Source organism: Peromyscus maniculatus, chromosome 3 (assembly GCF_049852395.1).
Source record: "Peromyscus maniculatus bairdii isolate BWxNUB_F1_BW_parent chromosome 3, HU_Pman_BW_mat_3.1, whole genome shotgun sequence".
Classification (NCBI taxonomy): Eukaryota; Metazoa; Chordata; class Mammalia; order Rodentia; family Cricetidae; genus Peromyscus; species Peromyscus maniculatus.
The window spans coordinates 160,269,677-160,290,094 of NC_134854.1; the positions used below are offsets into that span (position 1 = coordinate 160,269,677).

The 20,418-nt window shown below is 38.2% G+C and overlaps 1 protein-coding gene across 6 annotated transcripts in view; it reads left to right on the forward strand.

The window, feature by feature from the left end:
- Pik3c2g (phosphatidylinositol-4-phosphate 3-kinase catalytic subunit type 2 gamma) overlaps nucleotides 1-20,418 on the forward strand; it is a 352,621-nt gene that overhangs the window by 278,222 nt on the left and 53,981 nt on the right. For all 6 annotated transcript variants that reach the window (XM_006976490.4, XM_015995399.3, XM_076568126.1 and 3 more), the window contains 3 exons: nucleotides 3,165-3,354; nucleotides 3,797-3,918; nucleotides 7,382-7,490. In XM_006976490.4, coding sequence (XP_006976552.1) covers nucleotides 3,165-3,354; nucleotides 3,797-3,918; nucleotides 7,382-7,490 — 421 coding nt within the window. The remainder of the gene's footprint in view (nucleotides 1-3,164; nucleotides 3,355-3,796; nucleotides 3,919-7,381; nucleotides 7,491-20,418) is intronic.

Genomic DNA, 20,418 nt, shown 5'->3' on the forward strand with positions numbered 1-20,418 from the left:
CTGCATAAAGGTTAGAGACATAGTTCAGTAGTAGAATACTTGCCTCACATGCATGAGGCCCACACACTATTACCCAAGCCAAAAAGTTATTCTGCATACTCCTGCTAATAGTGCCATTAAACAAAGTAAGTCCTAGAGTGTTCCGTGTGTGTGTGTGTGTGTGTGTGTGTGTGTGTGTGTTCATATATATCCAGTGTTACCTGGATATATCAGGTCTAAGAGGTTGGAATCCTATCGCTGTCAAGGCAAACTCTTGAATGCGTGATATTTAATGACAATGTGTGGTATGGTGCCTGTAAAAAGAGGTGAATATGAGTGAAAATTGCCTCAAAACCAAAGGCAAGCGGCTGAAGGGGTAGCTCTGTAGTTAAGAGCCCTTACTGCTCTTCCAGAGGACACAAGTTCAGTGTCCAGAACCCAGCTCTGGTGGCTCATTACTACCTGTAAGTCCTGCTCCAGGTGATCAGACGCCCTCTTCTGGCCTCCAAGGGCACCTACATACAAGACGCACACACACACATATTAAAGAAAGCAGAAACCACTCACAGAGCCCCACTCTTCCTAAGATTTCTAACCCCTGGACAATGTGAGAGCAGAGCACCTACACCCCACACAGGTGGGAAATGAGTGCATCAGAACTGAAGATGGATGGTTTGTGGCCACTGCTGTGTGAGGGCTGAGTGCACAGCATCACTCTTGAGAGCCTCCCACTCGAGCACATCAAAGTGCTCAGTAAGCATTTACTGGATCGATGAACCAATGAAGGAATGGACAAATACTCATAAATAATAACTGGTAATACACTCATACTGTTACTATTATTTTCCTGTCTTTAAAGTCAATACTTTGCACTATAGCATAGATTCATGAATTTACAAGTTCCAAGAATACCATCAAAAATAATGAAGAGGATGGAAATGAGTAATGGGGATCAGAGCTGTATTTCAACGATTTTTAGATAATTTTGACATCGATTTATGTATAATAATGGGGAAATTTGAAACTTATCCAAACAGAGCTAGAGACTAGAAAAGATAAATGAGTCTGAATATTTCTAAAGTTAGGGGACATTATTAAACATGGTTGAAGTACATTGTTACCATCTAGTTCCTGGTGGACTGGTTCTAAAGGGGTATTGAATGATAATGTTGATGCACGCCAACCCAGAAATTTCATGCTTGATTATATCTATTCATCTCCCAAAACATTAGCAAGCTCACAATGAAAGGAAATGTAGATAAATTTCATACTTCTGAAAGTGAAAAATTATAAGCATGCCCATTGTCAGGGAAACCATGAAGCCTCCTCACTGATAGTGAAACTATGTGACAATGTCCTTTCCCCTGTTGAATTTGATAACAATTAAAACAGTCCCAAGGGATTATCAAGAACATGATTTCAGATAAGAGCAGATAAACGATTACAAGATAAATATTCAAACAGCCACTAAGCAATTAAACTGAAAGCCTTATTTGTCACCTCAATGGAAAGAAGAAATTTAATAAAATCTAGAAGCATTTAGAAATTTTTATGGAATAGAAAAGGATGTCATTCATGTCCTGTATAAAATCCTACAGTGTACACACAAATAAAAATAAAAGCGAATCTTTTAAAGCAATGGCAATGGAGACTGGGAAATGTAACAGAGAGAATAGGCATGTCGCTTGCTTTCCAGTACTGATGGGTTAATACTGCCAGTCATTCGGGGAAAGAAAGCAGAGCTAAAGGAAACTAGCAAATTTCAATGTCGCTCTTAGAAGGGGATAAATGGAACAATATCATAAAAGAACGGTGAAAACTTCATACTAAGAGATCATCGTATCATTAGAGTACTAAAAACTATGCTTTGAAGATCAAACTCCAAAATCAAAAAAGAAAAAAACACTATAGAGTGAGTAATAGTCCATATGAAGTACTTAAGTATTAAATACATTGTTTGAGTGTACTGACTTTTTCTAAGACAACTTGTAGAGGAATGAAAGTATACAGAAATAAAGTAAAAATGAACAATGAAATTGAGCCCTAGTTTTCAAAATCCTTTACATAGAGGAGGAGGGAAGGAGTGGGTGTGGCAGGTTCAGCCTTTTGACATTGCGACATGATGTCATTTACAGAATTTATGCTTCAGAACCAAACAAAGGCATTACCAAAAGTAATCTCCTAACGTTGTATGTCTGTGAATTTGTGTTGGGTTGCATGTGGGCCAGAGGTTGCCCATGCCTGGTGTTAGGCAGCTTTGGACCTACCTCACTTTCTAGGTTTTAAATGAATATGAACTACAATTAATTTGTTTTAACATCATAATCTCTAAAAATATAAAACAAAATAACTTATTAATTTCATTTTATTTATTTCTTTATTTAATTTGTATGTGTCTGAATCTCTCACTGTGTGAATTTATCTCTGTGTGTGTCTGTGCATGTGTCTCTGTCTGTGTATGTGTGTGTCTGTCTGTCTGTCTCTGAGTGTGTGTGTATTCTCTGTGTTCTCTGTGTGTGTCTCTGTCTGTCTCTTTGTGTGTGTGTATTCTCTGTGTGTGTCTCTCTTTGTGTGTGTGTCTCCCTCCTCCACATCCACTTTTCCCCAATGTTAGGATTACAGATGTGTGACACTATGCCAAGTCTGTTCTCTCGCTCTCGCTCTCGCTCTCGCTCTCGCTCTCGCTCTCGCTCTCGCTCTCGCTCTCGCTCTCGCTCTCGCTCTCGCTCTCGCTCTCGCTCTCGCTCTCGCTCTCTCTTGTGTGACGTGTGTGTGTGTGTGTGTGTGTGTGTGTGTGTGTGTGTGTGTGTTCGCACCTGTGCTCACAGCACCCATGCAGAAATCAGAGGACACCCAGCAGGATCAAACTCAGGTACTCAGGCTCAACTGCAAGCACTGTTATCTGCTCAGCTCTCACTGGCCCAAAACAAACTTCTAAAAATTGTCAGAATATGATGATGTCTTCTTTCTCACCAAGAGAGTGTGTTCTATACTTCCTAATAACTTCCAGATGTGAACTCAATATATAGGAACACAATATTTAATAGCTGGGTTTGGTATATATAAATTTTCATCTCACCCTTCCAAACACACATGCATCTGACAAACGTAAGGGGCCCAATTATAAACGAAGCCAGCTGACAGAGGGAGTGCATCTTACTGTCTTGTCTTTCCCACTTCTCTAGGAAAATAAAGGAAAGTCTGGAGTGTTTCCCGGTTAAATTGAATAACCTGATCCACACACTGGCACAGATGCCAGCCACAAGCCTCGCCAAACCTGCCCCTCAGACTCCTCACCACGAATCCTGCATCCTGCATAAAACCAGGACAATTCAGAGAGCCACAATATTGGGGTTCAGCAAGACGCACAACAACGTAAGTCAAAATCTGCGCCACAGACTCTGCTACACATCCCTGTAAGGCATGGTGGTTTTACTATGCAAATTGAAAATCAGTTCCAAGTGGAGAACTGCCATTAAGGAGATGTTTTAAGAAAAATCATAACAACCAGAGCTATTAGTGGAGAACTTTCGGAGGGAACTGTTCCTACCCTGTGGTAGAATATAAATCAAGAGCTAATTAAAGTGTCTGCAAGAAAGGACAGCAGAAATTAGGCAATGCTGCCAGAATATAAAATTATGGTATCCTCATATATTTTATTTATAGGTAATCGTGGCATTACAAATTGCGTCCCTCAGTTCTGATTATAATTTTTTAACAGAAAGTTTCCTTCTTTGTTTAATTTACCTAAAAGCAGGTTTTAGGATCTATGACAAGTTTTATCTCCATCTTTTGACTTTTGCCTGTTGGTCTGCAGCTGTACCTGATTGAGGTGACACTCAGCGACAATAGGAAGAGCCTGATCAAAAAGTCATTTGAGCAGTTCTCCAGACTTCACAGCCAAATTCAGAAGCAGTTCTCATCGCTGACTCTCCCAGAGTAAGGCACAGTCCCTCACCTTATTTGGCCTTCAGAGCTTATTCTTGAGCGAAGTGGGAAAATGATGGCGAAGAGATTTCCTGCTTGGGAGCAACGCGCAGTGTCTGATGCAGGACGCGCTCCCAGCAGAGCCTGAGCAAAGAGCCCTTGCAGCAGAAGGCAGAACATAGTTGGCAATTTTCTTTTTTTGCTTCCAGCCATTGATTTTTGTAGATGGGAAAAAATCAGAACCTCTTTCATTTTTCATCACTTATTGGGAAAAATTGTTTTATTTCCCTGTTTTAAAATTTAATCTTCTCAGTTGTTTTCTATAAAAATGGAATTGAATTGAAAGTCAGAACTAAATCAACATGCCGACTCTTTTGACAATAACTGAAATTTAGAAACTCATATATAAGCACACATATATACACATAAAGAAGGATAGGGAATTTCTGTGCTGGGGGTATAATAATATCAATTGGTTTATTTATAATTCACATTTGCTGTTCTCAAACCATGGTTTTCTTAACCATTAATTACTAAACTTGCATGATCTAAATGTTATTTATTTCATGTACATTTTGAAGGAGTTGCTGAGATCATCTTATAACAATGGGAAAGATTAAACATAAGCTAACTATAGTTACAATGAGAACAACTACTGTTCATCTAATTTGGAATATTTGTTAGTTAAAAAGGGGCAAATTTAGGTCTTTGATTTTTGTGTATAGCAAAATTGTATTTTAACTTTAAAATTGTGAGTTCCCCAGAAATTATGCTATTGGCAGTAAGACAAACCAAATTTTGATTTTTCTTTCATCTGCACTAGGGTTTTTGATAAGCGAGCCAACCTTTATTGTTGTTAGTGGCCACTTATGACATGACATGCTTTACACATGTAGATTTGTATTTGTTCTTTGGTTTAGTCACTTTCTATAACATAAATACAAGTTGTCAATGGGTGAAGAGACATTTTGGAATACTGAAAAGGTATGTTTGCTGTTGTCATAGACATTTTGAAACATGAACATCTTTAATACCTAGAAGACAAGACATTGGACAGCAGTTCTGGAACATGAGAGGAAAGTGCATTCATTCTGGAAACTTCTATGCACAGGTTTAGGATTTTTTAAAATAGAATCAGAAAAAAAGAAACACGAGCAAAAAGTCTTCAAACGTCAGCTGCAAAGTTCAACGTCGAGCATTGTCATCATATCCACTAACAGTCATGAAACACTATAAATTAAGCTCTGTTAAAGGCTGCCCTTTCAAGCCTCTTGTGTACTGTGGAGAACTTCAGAAGTGCGAGCACCTCTTTCCACATGCCTCTTCTCAATGTCCAGCCTTAGTTAAGATTCTGCTCTGCACATGACTGCTGCCTGGCAATGAAGCTAAGTTGATATTCAAACCATTTAAGGCACCCACTGAGGGAGGGACATTTAGCCTTGTGTGCCCTGAGCAGCTCCTGTGGGCTGGCACTCCCACAGGGGCCAAGATTGGAGATCATACATAGAGATGAAAAAGAGGACAAGACTTCCTCTGACTTTTACATTTACTGAGGGAAGCCCTAAGTGACTTCTGTAAATCCCATCCGAGAAAAAAAAAAATCAGGAAGTCACAATCAGGAAGAATGAAATTCTAATTAGTCATAGCCTGCAATAGGTGGCCTCCAATGAGCCATTTGTACTTCCGGTGCCCTCCAAGTGTACGCAGGCTGGGAGATTTTCTTAGAACGAATGGCTTTCATTAAACTCGTCTGCTGGAGGAAGAGAGATTCTTTTTCCTCTTCCTGATTTTCTTCATGCTTTCCTCTCAGCCTCAGAATTTTGTTGTGTGTTCTCCCAGAATCTAAAAAAACATGCAGGACCAAACCAAAAGGAAAAGGAAACCCTGGTGTTAGTACTGGGAAAATGAATTGCCCTAATTATTAGAACAACTCTATTTTCAAATCAGGACTTAAAAACACAAAGAATAAAAAATAAATAAATAAATAAATAAATAAATAAATAAGTTGTTTGCGTTTGCCTGCTTTTCCCCTCAACAAACTTAGAGAGAATATGATAGTAGTGTCAGGTAAAACCGCATAAAGATACTTTTCAATAAGCGATATCCACATGGCATGTAGTAGATGAGCTTTAGATGGACTGAATGACACTAGTACAGCCCAATTCAATTCTGTGCATATATTTATACTTAGAATTTTCAGTATCTATAAAACATCACAAAGACTGAATTGTTTCATTATATAAATATGGAAGTTTTGCACGTAGAAGTATGAGTTATATTTAAAACTAACTTAAGCAATCTAATTGCCAAGATCATTTCCAAAACTGCTACAATATGTGTGTGTGTGTTTAATTACTTTATATTATAGACTAATTACATATTGGTACTGACTTTCACAAGTAAGCACAGACCAAAATATCTTACTAATTTAATCCTTAGATTAATAAAGTATTTTAAAATATCAAATGCTACTTATTTACTAGGTAATAATTTAAGTATATAGATTTATTCATTCTGCACCTTCATGACCTTTTTAACAAGTAGCAGGGATACCAGGCAGGGGTGGTGCACACCTTCAATCCTAGCACTCAGGAGGCAGAGGCAAGTGGATCTCTGAGTTCGAGTCCAGCTTGGTCTACAGAGTGAGTTCCAGGACAGCCAAAGTTACACAGAAAAACCCTGTCTCCAAACAAACAAACAAACAAACAAAAACAAGTAGCAGGGACTGCCCTGACTTGAAGTCACCACCTGCTTCTGTGTGCTTGCTGAAAAAGCTTCGCACCCCCTCTCATTTCTCCTTCCAGGAAGCACTATAGGCAGGCCTTCATCTAGCAGAAGTATCAGTAAAGGCAACAGTAAGTTTCTAGAAAGATACAATTAAGCATAAAAATATATTACCAGATGGGACCAGTAACAGGTTATCCCACCGAACAACTGATATTAAATCCAACTCACCAAGTAGTCTTCAGGTAGATCACAGAGAAGCCTTCTGGTCAGACTCACAAGAGTGAGGCCACAAGAGTGAGACTCACAAGAGTGAGGCCAGATGGAAGCAGATGCTACTAGATGACATGTCTAATTTATATCATGCAATAATATCTGTCAAGAGCCCTAAGAAACAATACAATCAGAACTCTTTGAAAAATTTTAAGTCATTAATTTCAGAAATTATGCATTAGCCCCTACATGTACTGGGAGGAAACATTTGTAGTCTGCTATAAATACAGTAATAAATATCATATTAAATTAACAACATTAAATTAAATTAGTGCTAATATCAGTGATGATTAAAGTAGCACAAATGACCACAATTGTGTCTCTGAAATGGCTAGGATTAATCCTGTACATCTTGGCTTTTTCTAATTTTTTTTTTTTTTTTTTGGCCCTCCACTGGTGCAGTTGTTAACTTTGTGACCACTCCAAAAGAGGTTGATTTTCCTACTGACCAAAGTACCACTTCTTTCTTTTAAAACAGATTTCCTCATTGGTGGCACTTACCATTTACAGATTCGGATCATAAGAGAATCAGAGATCTAAGACATTACCTGGAACAGATGCTGAGTGGGTCTTATGAAGTCGCCAATGTACGTGACAGTTTATTTTTTTCCACTTTCATGCAAACGTCAACTATTGACTTATCTTTACCAAAAGTAGTTTTAAACGTGTCAGCATTCTGTGGTTTCTTCACTCAATAAGCACGTATGTCTAGCATGTCTGAAGTCCATGAAACGAAGTCCATAACTCAACTTACTTCACCTTGCCTAGATGATGCAATCTGAGTTAAATGGACCACAAAATGCATAGATGCTCTGGAATCTCAGAAGCATGGATTTCTTCCAGATTTGATATAAAAAGTATGGATTAGGAGACAGACAGTATCTTTCAAGCATTTAACTTGGGGTTGGATTTAACAGTTTTTCTAGGGTGATGTCCTGAGAAGGAACAAGCAACAGGGGATCATGGGTAAGGAAAACCATGTTACTCTACTAGGTTTCCATTGGGACTGTGACCGAGTACAACAGTCAAGTGGCTTGAAGCAACACAAATCTATTTTCTTTCAGTTCTGGAACTCAGAAATCTGAATATGGGACTTTAGGGACTGAAGTCAAGTTAATGGTAGACCTGCTCCTTCTGAAATAGTCCATCTTCTAGAACAGAGATTCTCAACCTGTGGGTCATGACCCCATTGGAGGTTGCATATCAGATCCTACATATCAGATATTTACATGATGATTGATAACAGTTGCAAAATTACAGTTATAAAGTAGCAACAAAATAATTTTATGGTTGGGGGGTCACCACAACCTGAGGAACTGTATTAAAGAGTTACGGTATTAAGAAGGTTAAGAACCACTGCCCTAAATGGTCTTTTTCAGCAATACAGTGGCACATTCAGAACTCAGTTCCTGCCATCACACTTTTTTATCTGGCTCTAACTGTTCTTTTGCCTCCACTAGAAGGATGCTAGTCATTAGACTAGGCAAACCTGCACTACAGAGGACAAACTTACCATCTCAAGGCCTTCAGTTTAATTTTATCTGCAAAAGCTCTTTTGTTGTGTAAACTAACATTATATAAATTAGATCATGAATATCTACTGGGTGGGGTGGTAATTATCCTACTGATACTAGGGATGTATGAAAGAGTATAAGAATTAAACAAATTCCTTTGTATCTTCATATGGAGAAGAGAGAGAAAGTGAGGGGAAATGTTTCATGTGTGTTGATATTTTTAAGTACAAATACTACCAAAGTCCAACTTGGTAAACCATAAGTTTCATTGGGGTTACTTACGGGCATATGGGTGAGAGTCACTTACAGAAGCAGAAATGACTCAAAGACAGCCACATCACCAAAGCCCACCCAAGCATGGGTGACAGCTCCCGAAGCTGGGAACTTGGAACACACTGCATAGTCTGCAGATGCCTCAGCAGGTTGGAGAATGTCCTTTCCAAATGGCCTCATTAGTCTAAACCTTTTCCAGGCAGCTCAGCTGGTTTCTGCTTCTTCCCATCAGTTGGTCTAGTCTCAGAGTCTTTCTTGCAGGTTGGCTTGTCTGAGAATCTTCTTTGCAGCTTAGCTTCCTTCAGCCTAAGAAGACTCTCGGCTGTTATTGCTTACTGTGGTATGGAGGGCCCTAGTGAATCTAGTCAGTTTCAGGGACTTCCTGAAGCTATTTAGAGTTGTTTACCTTCCTGCATAAGGAGATTCCTGAGGGATGGATTGTTTTAATCTTGGGGGTAAGAGGGGTTGCTGTTACTCAACAATATCTTCTATCTGTAATAAGAACTTACTCAATGTAACGAGTCTGTCTATGTCCTGCCAACAAGCTCCAAAATAACCATATGGAGACTTATTATTAATTATGAAAACTTAGCTTAGACTTGTTTCTAACTAGCTCTTAGAACTTAACCCATTTCTATTAATTTATATGCTAACACATGACTCATGGCTTGTTACTTCATCTACATGTCAGGCCTCATTGTATGTGCCTGGCGACTTTGTCTTCTTCTTCCCAGAGTTTTCTCAGCCCTGAGAATCCTGCCTAGCTATTGGCTCTTTAGCTTTTTATTAAACCAATCACAGTGACATATCTTCACACAGTGTAAAGGAATATTCCACAGCATTTCCCCCTTTTTGTCTAAATAAAAAGGAAATGTTTTAACTCTAACATAATAAAACTATAAACAATGAGAACAATCATCGAGTAAGAATTACATTTGCAATATCCAGTCCATTTGTATTTGGCATATTTGGAGAAAATAGTCCATTATTTATTTTATCTTGATGATCCCAAAGGTCTACACCTAATTTACCTTCTATCATAACTAAGGAAAACTGCATCTATAATTGCCTAGTCTTCAATTCCACCAAAGACTCTAGAAGGACATAATACTACTTGAGTAAACAGGAAATGCAGTGCAAGCAATTTCCAAAACTATGAGAAATGACAGAAATAGCTGGGTGCCTGGACAGTCACCCAAGATTCCTCTGTAATGTTGGGGCATCCATCTTTGACAGACTTTTCTATGAAGCAGGAATTTTTTGAAGAACTGTCCTACCTTGTCTTGCCAAAGTTTGGCAGTCACTCTCTTGTGTCCTGCTTGTCCAATTTGGACAGCATACTGTCAGCAGTCAAGGCAAGAGCAGTTTCTTGCCCCAATGGCTAACTTTTCCACCAAGAAAGTAAATTCCATATGGAGGTTTTTAGATGCCTATCATCCTTTTATGAAGTAATAGATGCTGCCAGGAGCTGACATGTCTCATTGTCATGAAAAACCTTATGTTATTATAACATCTTAAATGCCATATTCTGTAGGTCTTTGAAGAGTTTGAAGATCATCTATCTACTTAAATTATGTCTTTATATGACCCTGAAAACATATCTAACATGACTGTAAGTTTGATTGTTATAAATGATTGTATTTTCCTAAATAGCTTTCAAGGACTAAAACTTTCATTTTTAAATGAGATGCGTAGGTATAATACCTTAAACAAGAAATAGAAACATGTCGTACAGTGTAACAATAACCTTAAATTTGTTGTTTGAAAATATACAAAATTCCATACCAATGTAAAATATTTGAGACAAATAACTGTTCAAAAGTAGACTCAACAATCTACACTTTTATCCTATCATTTCTATATCATATCCTCCTTTTTTCTTTTAGAAAGAGATCCTTGAATCTAATTTCTTTTTTCCCTTTTTTTTCTGACCATGACCAGTAACAATTTGAAACCAACTCCATTAAATGATGACAAATATCCATAACCCACCAAACAACTAAAAGCCATCTACCCCACCTCTTGGGAATGTGGGCATCATATTCTCTAGACTACTTCCTGTTGTCTGGGGATGCTGCCATCTTTAGGGGATCCTGGGAAAATCAGGATAATCCTAGGAGAGCTAGCTGTTGTCTAGTTTTGGTTCCGCAATACCTTAAAACTCCTGTGTAATAAACATACAGCCAAGAGACTCATTTTAGTTGGAGTTTCTATGATCCAACATTTTCTATCATTTTACTTGCATCATTTTATATTTTCTATTTTAATCATAACTCTTACAATTAACACACAAATGAATTTTGTATTATATATACGATATAATCTTTGCCTTTTAGTTATAATGCTTAATTATTTACATCTGCTGTTGTGTGTGTGGCGAGGTGTGTGCTCCTATATGTGTGAGTGTGTGAGTGTGTGTGTGTGTGAGTGTGTGTGTGTGTGTGTGTGTGTGTGTGTGTGTGTGTGTACATCTAGGTCTATTATCTTACAAGTGCTTTCTTTAAGATGCACTTGATGTATTTTTTCTTTCTTCCATTATTAAAATTCATTGTTGATAATTCAGTTCTGTGTTAAATAGTTTCGGAGTGATATACTGATTAACTGGGGCAATTTCCACACAGATTGGAGCATGTGTTTCTAGTATTTTAAGCCCAATATGATTTGCATTTTTCTTAAATTTCCCAGTGATGTGAGACCCTAAAACAGTCTGTTTAACCCATTTGTACTTCATACACTCTGATAATAATACATATTAATTTATTTGTTCTCTGTTTTTAACATCTTTGCTTTTCCAAACGTCTTTAGACTCTCTTCAGATACATTGTTGCTTCTCTTTCTCATAAGCAAGTCTCAGAGTTTCCCATGTTTGTACTGAGGGTGAATCAACACTGTTGGTCCTCCAATCCTTTGAAGCCAAGTTTAAAAATCACATGCCTAGCTCTTGCAATTGCTTTTTGCAGAATATGGATGAAATGACCTAACCTACTGTCACTGTGAGAATCTGGCACTGCAATCACCTCCCAGGGTCACAGTTTCCAAACGTCTGTCGTGCCTGCCCCATACTCACTTCACCTCACCCCTCAGAAAGGCTATGCTGCAGATTCCTGTCTGTGGTCATTATCACCCCCAAAAGCTTGTTAATGTTTCTTTATTTGCTAGGATAGCATTCTCAATCTTTCTGGAAGCAGTTTGGAAAATTCTATAGAGATTATGGGCTAAAATTCTGTCCTTCTTGTATATGAGTCAGATCTGGGCTTGCAAAACACACAAGCATACATACAAACATACAAATTCACATACAAACACCCATCTGAGTGTTCATAAATGCACACGCATACACACAGATACCCATCTAAACATACATAAACACGCATACATATGTACACATACACACAAACACACAAGCATAAATGCAAATACACACACCACGCACCACACACATAAGCACACTGTGCATGTATGAAGCTGATATGTTTCCTGATGCTGAGTAATCTCTCATTCTTTACTGTTGGGTGAGTTGTCCATATGACATGGGCCATCCCTGAGACAGCTCCTGGTTTCCTAAGCAGGCAGCAGGCTGAGAGAACTCTTCAGTTCTTAGACATAATCATGTAGTAATTTATCTAGGACAGCATCCTTAGGGTGAATAATACAAGCTCTCTTGGGTGCTTTGCTTTTTGAAGTAAGAATGGAGAACATTTATAGAATATTTTAATCTAAATCACATACCTAGAGGAGTTCGAGTATCACCAGCGTGAGCCCATCTGAAATAATAATTAGACTAATCAGTAGTCACAAGGCTTTTCTCAAGACAGGATCTCATTATGTAGCCAAGGCTGGCTGTAAGTCTCAGTCCTCCTGCCTCTGCCTCTGCTTCCAAGTGCTGGGGTTGCAGGCCTGCGCCACCATGCTTGCCTAACAAGGCACCATTTTCTATGAGAAAAACTTCATCTCTGACATTTAACATTCTAATGAATAAAGATAGCATCTACTGATTGATTTGTGAGTAAATAACGGAAGCAAGCACAGGCGTACTGGTTAGAGGAAGGAGAACACCCTTCCTCCTCCCTGTCCCTAACCATTGTCACAGACAGTAGCCTCTCTTTCTCATATAGACATTACTGGTCATATGGCCTCTATGTAGCAGGTCCTCCTGTGTCCTAGTTTTTGACAGATTCTCAGATGGGGTTAGATTATTGTGTTGCCCCGTTATGTTAAAGCTGGAAAACACTGTTCTGTATCAAAGGCTAAGTGCCTGGATACTAAAGAGTTAAACTTAAGTGCAAGCAAGTTAGACAGCATGGCATACAAGTTGCTAATGAAGGTCAGAGGGTAGTTAATAAATAGGGATCATAAAATGTCACTCCAGACAAAGAGAATGGCAAGAAGCAAGCATAATGGTCATGTTCTTTCCTTCTGTTAGGAAATGTAAGGACTAATGGGTGTACCCTCTTTAGCTTTACCTCACATATAGATAGTTTCTAACTCATAAATCCTTGCTAAGTATTTTGAATGAATAAATGAATGACAATACCATCATTATCATATAGTGGCCTATAGGATGGCTGTTGTCCTTCAAAACCTAAGGGATTGACAGATTATATCTGAGATTATTTGACATTGATCTTTAACTCCTTCTTTTAATTATTGACAAGTTGTTTCCCAATCAACTCATGCTTCCAAAATAGGTAATTTGTTTACATTCATTTTATATGCAAGCTTTCATATGAATAAGGGATGTCATTCTAAAACTTGCAGAAAAAAAACCCCAAAAGTTTAGAAAACCTTAGAAGTACTATAAAACAAATATTTAGGGTTTAGGGATTTAGCTCAGTGGTAGAGCGCTTGCCTAGCAAGCACAAGGCCCTGGGTTCGGTCCTCAGATCTGAAAAAAAATATTTAAAATATGAATATTTCCCTAGGTCTGGGGATATAATTCAGTTGTTAGAGTGCCTGGCTAGCACACAGAAAGCCCTGGGTTCAATTCCCAGAATTACATAAGCCAGATAGGGCAATGAAGCCTATAACCCCTAGCATTCAGGAGATAAAGGCAGGAGGATCATAAGATTAAGGTAATTAATTATTGGCTATATAGCTGGTTTGAGCTTGCCTGGGCAACATGAGGCCCTGTGTAAAAAATAATTTTTCTCACTCTAGTGTGTGATACAAAATGAGCTTCACATTAGAGACCTCCACCTTAGTACAGATAATCATAGAACTCTCTCAGCTGCCAAATGAAAGTCTGGCTCCATTGGCTGCCTAGCATCAATCCAGGGCCACCCCTGGCCATGATCAGTATGGATGAGTGTTAAGTGTCATGACTGTACTTCCAGAAAGACCACTCTGGCTCTGTAGATCACATTGGCAATCTATCTGTTTTGAGCAAAGAGAAAAAATGAACAGTGTTTATTCCCCATGAGAACTAACTGCTGGAAAAACAGAAGGAGAATAATAACATCAGCAGGCAGAAGAAGCAAAGATAGAAAATTATCAAAAACAATATAAGACAATATGAAAACTAGACTATAGGAAAGTAAGCATTTTCATCATAAAGAGAATATTCAGGGTTTGGAGGGATTGCTCAACAGTTATGAGTGTGCAGTGCTCTCTCAGAGGACTCGAGTTCAGTTCCCAACACCTACATCAGAAGCTCACAACCTTCTGTAAGTTCAGCTTCAAGGGACTCAAAGCCTTCTTCTGGATTCCATAAGTACCTGCACTCACATACACATACATATAAATTTAAAAAAATTTTTAAAGAAAATATTCACATATTCAGTTTTTTGTCCTTATTCTTTTCTAACTGTATTTTAATTTCTATTCCAATCAATGCAGGAAATAAATGACAGACCCTTCTACCCTCTAAGAACAAGGTTGTATATTTCATTACACTGGGATCCAAGTGATTTTTGCATATCAAAGGATGGAGTAGAATGTTGACATACTTATGTCCCTTACTGATTGATATTCTCAGAAGTTCATGTCCATGTACTTATGCTTCAAGCCAGGGTGACAAGTATGGCAGATGTCTGGGAAGGAGAGTGCTGAGGGAATGCTGAAAGGATTCTCACTTTTATGTGTGGCCACACTACTCACACTAAAGCTGCTTGGATACAAAGTCTTGCATGATGGATTCAGAATATTCAGTAGCTACTGAAATTATCAGGATTTGGTCTTTGTAGACAAAGGCAAATATAAAGTAAAGACACTACTGATTTCTGCCTATGGTGTTATGAGGGTGAGTATTGAGATCTGTCCATATTCAGTAACAAGCTATTAATAGGAAGCCCAGCACATGTACAGTAAAAACGCCTGCAATAAGTTAATGCACAGAAGCATGAGCAGAGGGCTATCATAGAGTAGAAAGCAAGGGAGCTGGGCATGTATGGGATGGTGAGACTGCAAAGTGCAGTTCAGCACAACAAAGCTTAATGAACATCGTCATGCATCACTCTCATGGATGCATGGGGACATATAAACACAGCCACCAAGCATAGACCTGCAGTTTCCATTACAGTCATATTTACAGATGTGGCTACATTAAGCCACTCTGCAGAGACCCTGAGGACATTCGCTTTCATTTTCCTGTATGTTGCTGTCAATCTTTATTGGTTAGCATTGAGGCACAAGAAAGCTGAGTAAATGTTAGGTACCACATTATGTTTTAACACAGTTTGAATTAAAGAATGACATTATAGTAGGTTAAAAATAAAGGAGAAGGAAAAGGAGGAGGGACTCGCATTCTCAAGCATGGGATTTGAAACCAAATATTCTAATGTCACACCAACTGGAACATGTGTGCCACAGTCTAGCATTGAAGTTCTAAGAAGAATTCTATCTTGTTCCACAATAGGCTCTCACTAAAGGAAGGTCAATTGTAGCTGTTCCTCCAAAGTAATGGGGTCCCAAGTATGATTCCAGCAACCCAGCTGATTTTTAGGAAGTGCTGGGGATGAGCATGGCTTTACCCATGCTCCACACGGGCTCTACAACTGGCAGATGAGTCCAGCCTCAATGAGTGTTTAGAGGATACTACTTTTGTAAGATCTGTATACTACACCTCTTTTATTAATTGTCCTGTATGTACTACAAAACTCAATCAAGTATTGTTAGATAAATATGTCCAAAAGCAACAAAAATAATATATGTGCTTTGTAAGCAGAGTGTTATAGTTGCTGCTTTCCAGAACTGCTGACTTAACCAAAAAGAAATGTATGAATGTATGTATGTATGCATGCATGCTTGCAAATCTGGATTGAACCCAAGAACTTGTACCTGTTAGGCAAATACTCTACCACTGAACTACATTCCCAACCCAACAAGTATTTTGTTGTTGTTATTATTGCTGTTGTTGTTACTGTGCACATTATGTACTTTCTGGCCAGAGGTACCAAAAATAGTATTAAGTGGTCCAAATATTATTTCAGAATAAGAGAGATTTTAAAAAATATCTTTAGGTGTCTTATTCTCAGAAATGCTTACCTTGTTGGTAAAAGTGACATGGAGTGTGTGTGTGTGTGTGTGTGTGTGTGTGTGTGTGTGTGTTTAACCCAAGTGATTCATGTGTTCAGACATGTTTGAGAAGATCTACCACAGAAAGTAAAAGAACTGAATCTGACACACATAGCACTGTAAAAATCTGACTGCCTTTGTCTACATCCTATGGTGTTGGATGCTGAGAGTCTTGCAAAGACTTTTGTAAGTTCATATTTCTATCAATCCAAAGAAATTTCTTGGAACTTGAGTGTCATTCCAGAGGCTATACTGTGATGGAGCCTCAATGATGTCATCAAGTGCTGGACAGTGAGGGTTGGAGAAATGGCTCAGTCTCTAAAGTGCTTGCTGGCCAACCAAGGAATCTGAGTTCAGATCCCCAGCACCCACATAAAAGTCAGGATTGACAGGCATGAGTAACCTCAGTTATGAGGGTGGAGACAAGCTGAATCCTGGAGCACACCTAGTGGAATCTGTGAGCTCCATGTTCAGTGAGTGACCTGTCTTAAGAAACAGGGTGGAATTGGATTGAAGAAGATACTTGACATCAATCTTTGGCCTCCAACCCCATCTGCATATGTACAAACACACACACACACACACACACACACACACACACACACACACACTACCTGAATAGTATTACTAGCCACTCTGGCCTCAGTGCCCAGGTTCTCTGGACTGCGCAGCATGACCTATTGTTAATGATCACCACAAAGGGATTTGTCTTAGGAAAGCTTCATGCATTTCCACATGTTTGTAGAAACTCCTTGTATTCTCTTCTTCTCTTTGTTATGACAGAACAATTGACAGAAGCGACTTAAGGAAAGAGGGAATTATTTGGCTCCCAGTTTGGGGTAAGGTCCACCATGGAAAGGATCCTGAAGCAACTGGTTGCATTAAATCCACAGTCAAGAAGGGAGACATGAATGCTCACACTCAGCTCTCTTTATCTTTTGTTCAGTCTGGGGCCTCAGCCTATGGGAGAGAGCCATGCATGTTCAAAGTGGGTCTTCCCACCCATGTTAAATCTTTCTAAAAACACCCTCAAAGACAAGTGCAGAGGTGTGTCTCCTAGGTGACTCTGAGTCCCACCAAGATGGCAATCAAGATTAATTATCACACTTCTTAATCTTTTTATGTTTAGGAAATGAAATTTAATTTCAAGATTAAATGAAACACAATTGACCTAAAAGTTATACTACTAATTCCAACACAAATCATGTTACTTTGACATTTTTAAGTTTGTATTCCTGATTGGCTCCTTTTCCTCATATGTATAAAGGAATCTATTTTGGGGCATGAGCATTAAACTTTACAAAGCATGGGATGTACCATCATTATTTTTTATTATTTTAAGTGACATAAACTGCTTAGAGGAATTTTTGTGCTCACAATTCTTTCTCCTCTGTAATAAATACAGACTTAAAGGCTTGTGCATTGTTTGTTCTGAGTACTCTTGGGCAAGATAGTCTTTATCTTTGATCCTAGAAAAATCCTTCTAAAAACAATTTTTTGCATAGTTGCTTGTCATGTGGCAGCCCAGGAAAATTAAAGATAATCCTATTATGCATGCATACTAAAATATGTATTTAGTTTTAGTTATATGCTAAATTCATAACTCTTTCAAACTATATTATATCATTATGCAAAATAACATAAGAATTTTTAATTATTTGACAATTGAGTACATATATATATATATATATAATGGTTTTGATCTTTTTCATGTCCCATTACCCTCTAATCCTCCTCTCTCCTACTAAAACCTTCTTATTACCAGTAAAAACTGCTACTTTCATGTCTTTTCTTTTTTAATCCACAGAGTTTAACTGGTGATTTTTATATGAACATGGGTGATAGGTTATTTATCAGAAAGTGGACAACTAACTCATCTGTGGCTACACTTATGAAAAATACTGCCAGCCATGGAACTTTAAATTTGTGTTGCGCACCTATTTTTTATAACACTCTAAAGTCAGAAACTTTAGTTTTGTTTCTTGAGGGAAGTGGATAGGTTAAAATAATGTGAGATATGCTTGACTCTTGATAAGTTAATAATATAGTGATGATATAGGTGTGAACATAAATAATACAAGACCTAAAATGAAAAGGCCATGAGCAGAAAATGCAGCCTGAATATAAAATTGGACCTTCTCTTCCTAAAGTCACATATTATTATGTCCTTGCCTGTGAGCTGTGCTACTTTTTTGGAGGATTAGATAAAGATGCTTTGAGGTCAAGAATTGGTTGTGTTAGAAGAGCACCTCGTCTTGGATAGGGGGGAGGTTTGATCTAAAGATACAAAAACAGCCTAGATGATGGGACAGATGCCTAAAGACGTCTCCCCCGCCCCCTCTCTTTCATGCACACATACATACTCTCTCTCTCTCTCTCTCTCTCTCTCTCTCTCTCTCTCTCTCTCTCTCTCTCTCTCTCTCACACACACACACACACACACACACACACACACACTCACACACACACACACACCCTCTGAGAGTGTTTGTTGATAAATGAAGCAGGCATTAAATAGAAAACACTATCACACTAGCCATCTCTCCTAAGGAGATTAAGGGAGCATTTGAACATCCTTGTAACATTTTTTCCTGGCTTCCATTGGCTCCACTCACATCCTCATCCTGAGAGGAGTGTCTGGGTTCCTTTCAGTGTTTATAGATAAATTCAAGCATGATGTCGATAACTAAGAATCCCGTTTGCTTCTTTAAATTTCATTCTGTTTTGATGGAAATGTGTTGTGAATGAACCAAAAATCTTTACAAAAAGTAATGTGGACAAAGTTGCAGCAAATGACTGCAAAACCTAAACAAATCCATGTCCGCATCAGAGTTCAGCTGAGACAGGCAAACAGACCCTGGATGCAACATCTCAAAGGCGCTTGCATTGGGACCTTTCCCTCCTCTGAGGACTGCTGTTCATTTCTGGAAGTGCCTGCAAACAGGGAATGATATCACTTGAAGTTTAGACAGTGTTGTTTTTAAAGCAGAAACCCAATGTCAAAATAAAGCCAAGTGGATAAATCCTGTCTTAATGGCAAACATATGTTTCCTGCTCCCCATTGCTAAACCCAGATGTTAATTGCATGTTTGTCACCACACTGCTCTTTTCTTGCTCGGCACTAGCAGAGCTTACATAGCAGGCAGGATAAATGTCATGTGTGCACCATCAGGAAAGCCAAGATTAGTCTTCACCGTCTGGTAAAACACTAATGACATTTGAGAGCCCAAATCACAGAAAACTCTCCAGACTCTCCCTTTTCTTCACAGTATCATTCTTCCATGTGACTCCAACGTGTATACAGTGGGCTGCGCCATGTGAGAGACTGGACATGCTGACATGCTGCTTTATGAAGAAGGCAATAAAACACAATTACTGCTCAACTTTGATTTAGACCTCTTATGGGAATTCATTTTTTAAACTTGCGTCTTTACGGCACTCCATGGCATTTGAGAGAAATAGATTTAGCTTATTGTTTTAAGTCACTAAATCTTGCAGCCAATGCTAGATGTTGGCCAGCTAGTTAATAAATGGGAACACTTAATGTGCTTTTGTAAGGAAAGAGAAAAATGAATCTCGGTTTTATATTCCATCCATTCTGGCCTGTGCATGTATTTTAACTCTATTCAGTCTTTGATAATATAATATAGGAAAAACACTTAGGTTCCAAATTGATCGGCTCTCTAAAAAAGTCAGTCATTTTAAATTACATACTGGTTAATGTAATTGGCAAACATATTATGAATGAGAATTCTGAGCTTAACAAAACATACCCTGATGGAGATTTTAATTTAATATTGACCCATTGGATTTCATGTTTGTTTTTTATTGTCCTCATTTTTCATTTAAAAGCATATTAAGCATTAAAATTTCTTATTAGTTATATTATAATCTACTCTATAAAAGGGATAATATAAAACACACACACACACACACACACACACACACATATATATATAATGGCCATGATTTGTCTTGGGCTATCTAAAGTTACTAGTTGTTGAGCTGAATGTCACCAGGTGAGAAATGTTCAACAACTAGTAACTTTAGATAGTCCAAGACAAATCATAGCCATTATTTATATGTTTGTCAGATGCAGTGGTTATCATCCTTCCTAATGCTATAGCCCTTAAATGCAGTTCCTTATGTTGTGGTGACCTCCAACCATAAAATTATTTCATTGCTACTTCATAACTGTAATTTTACTTCTGTTATG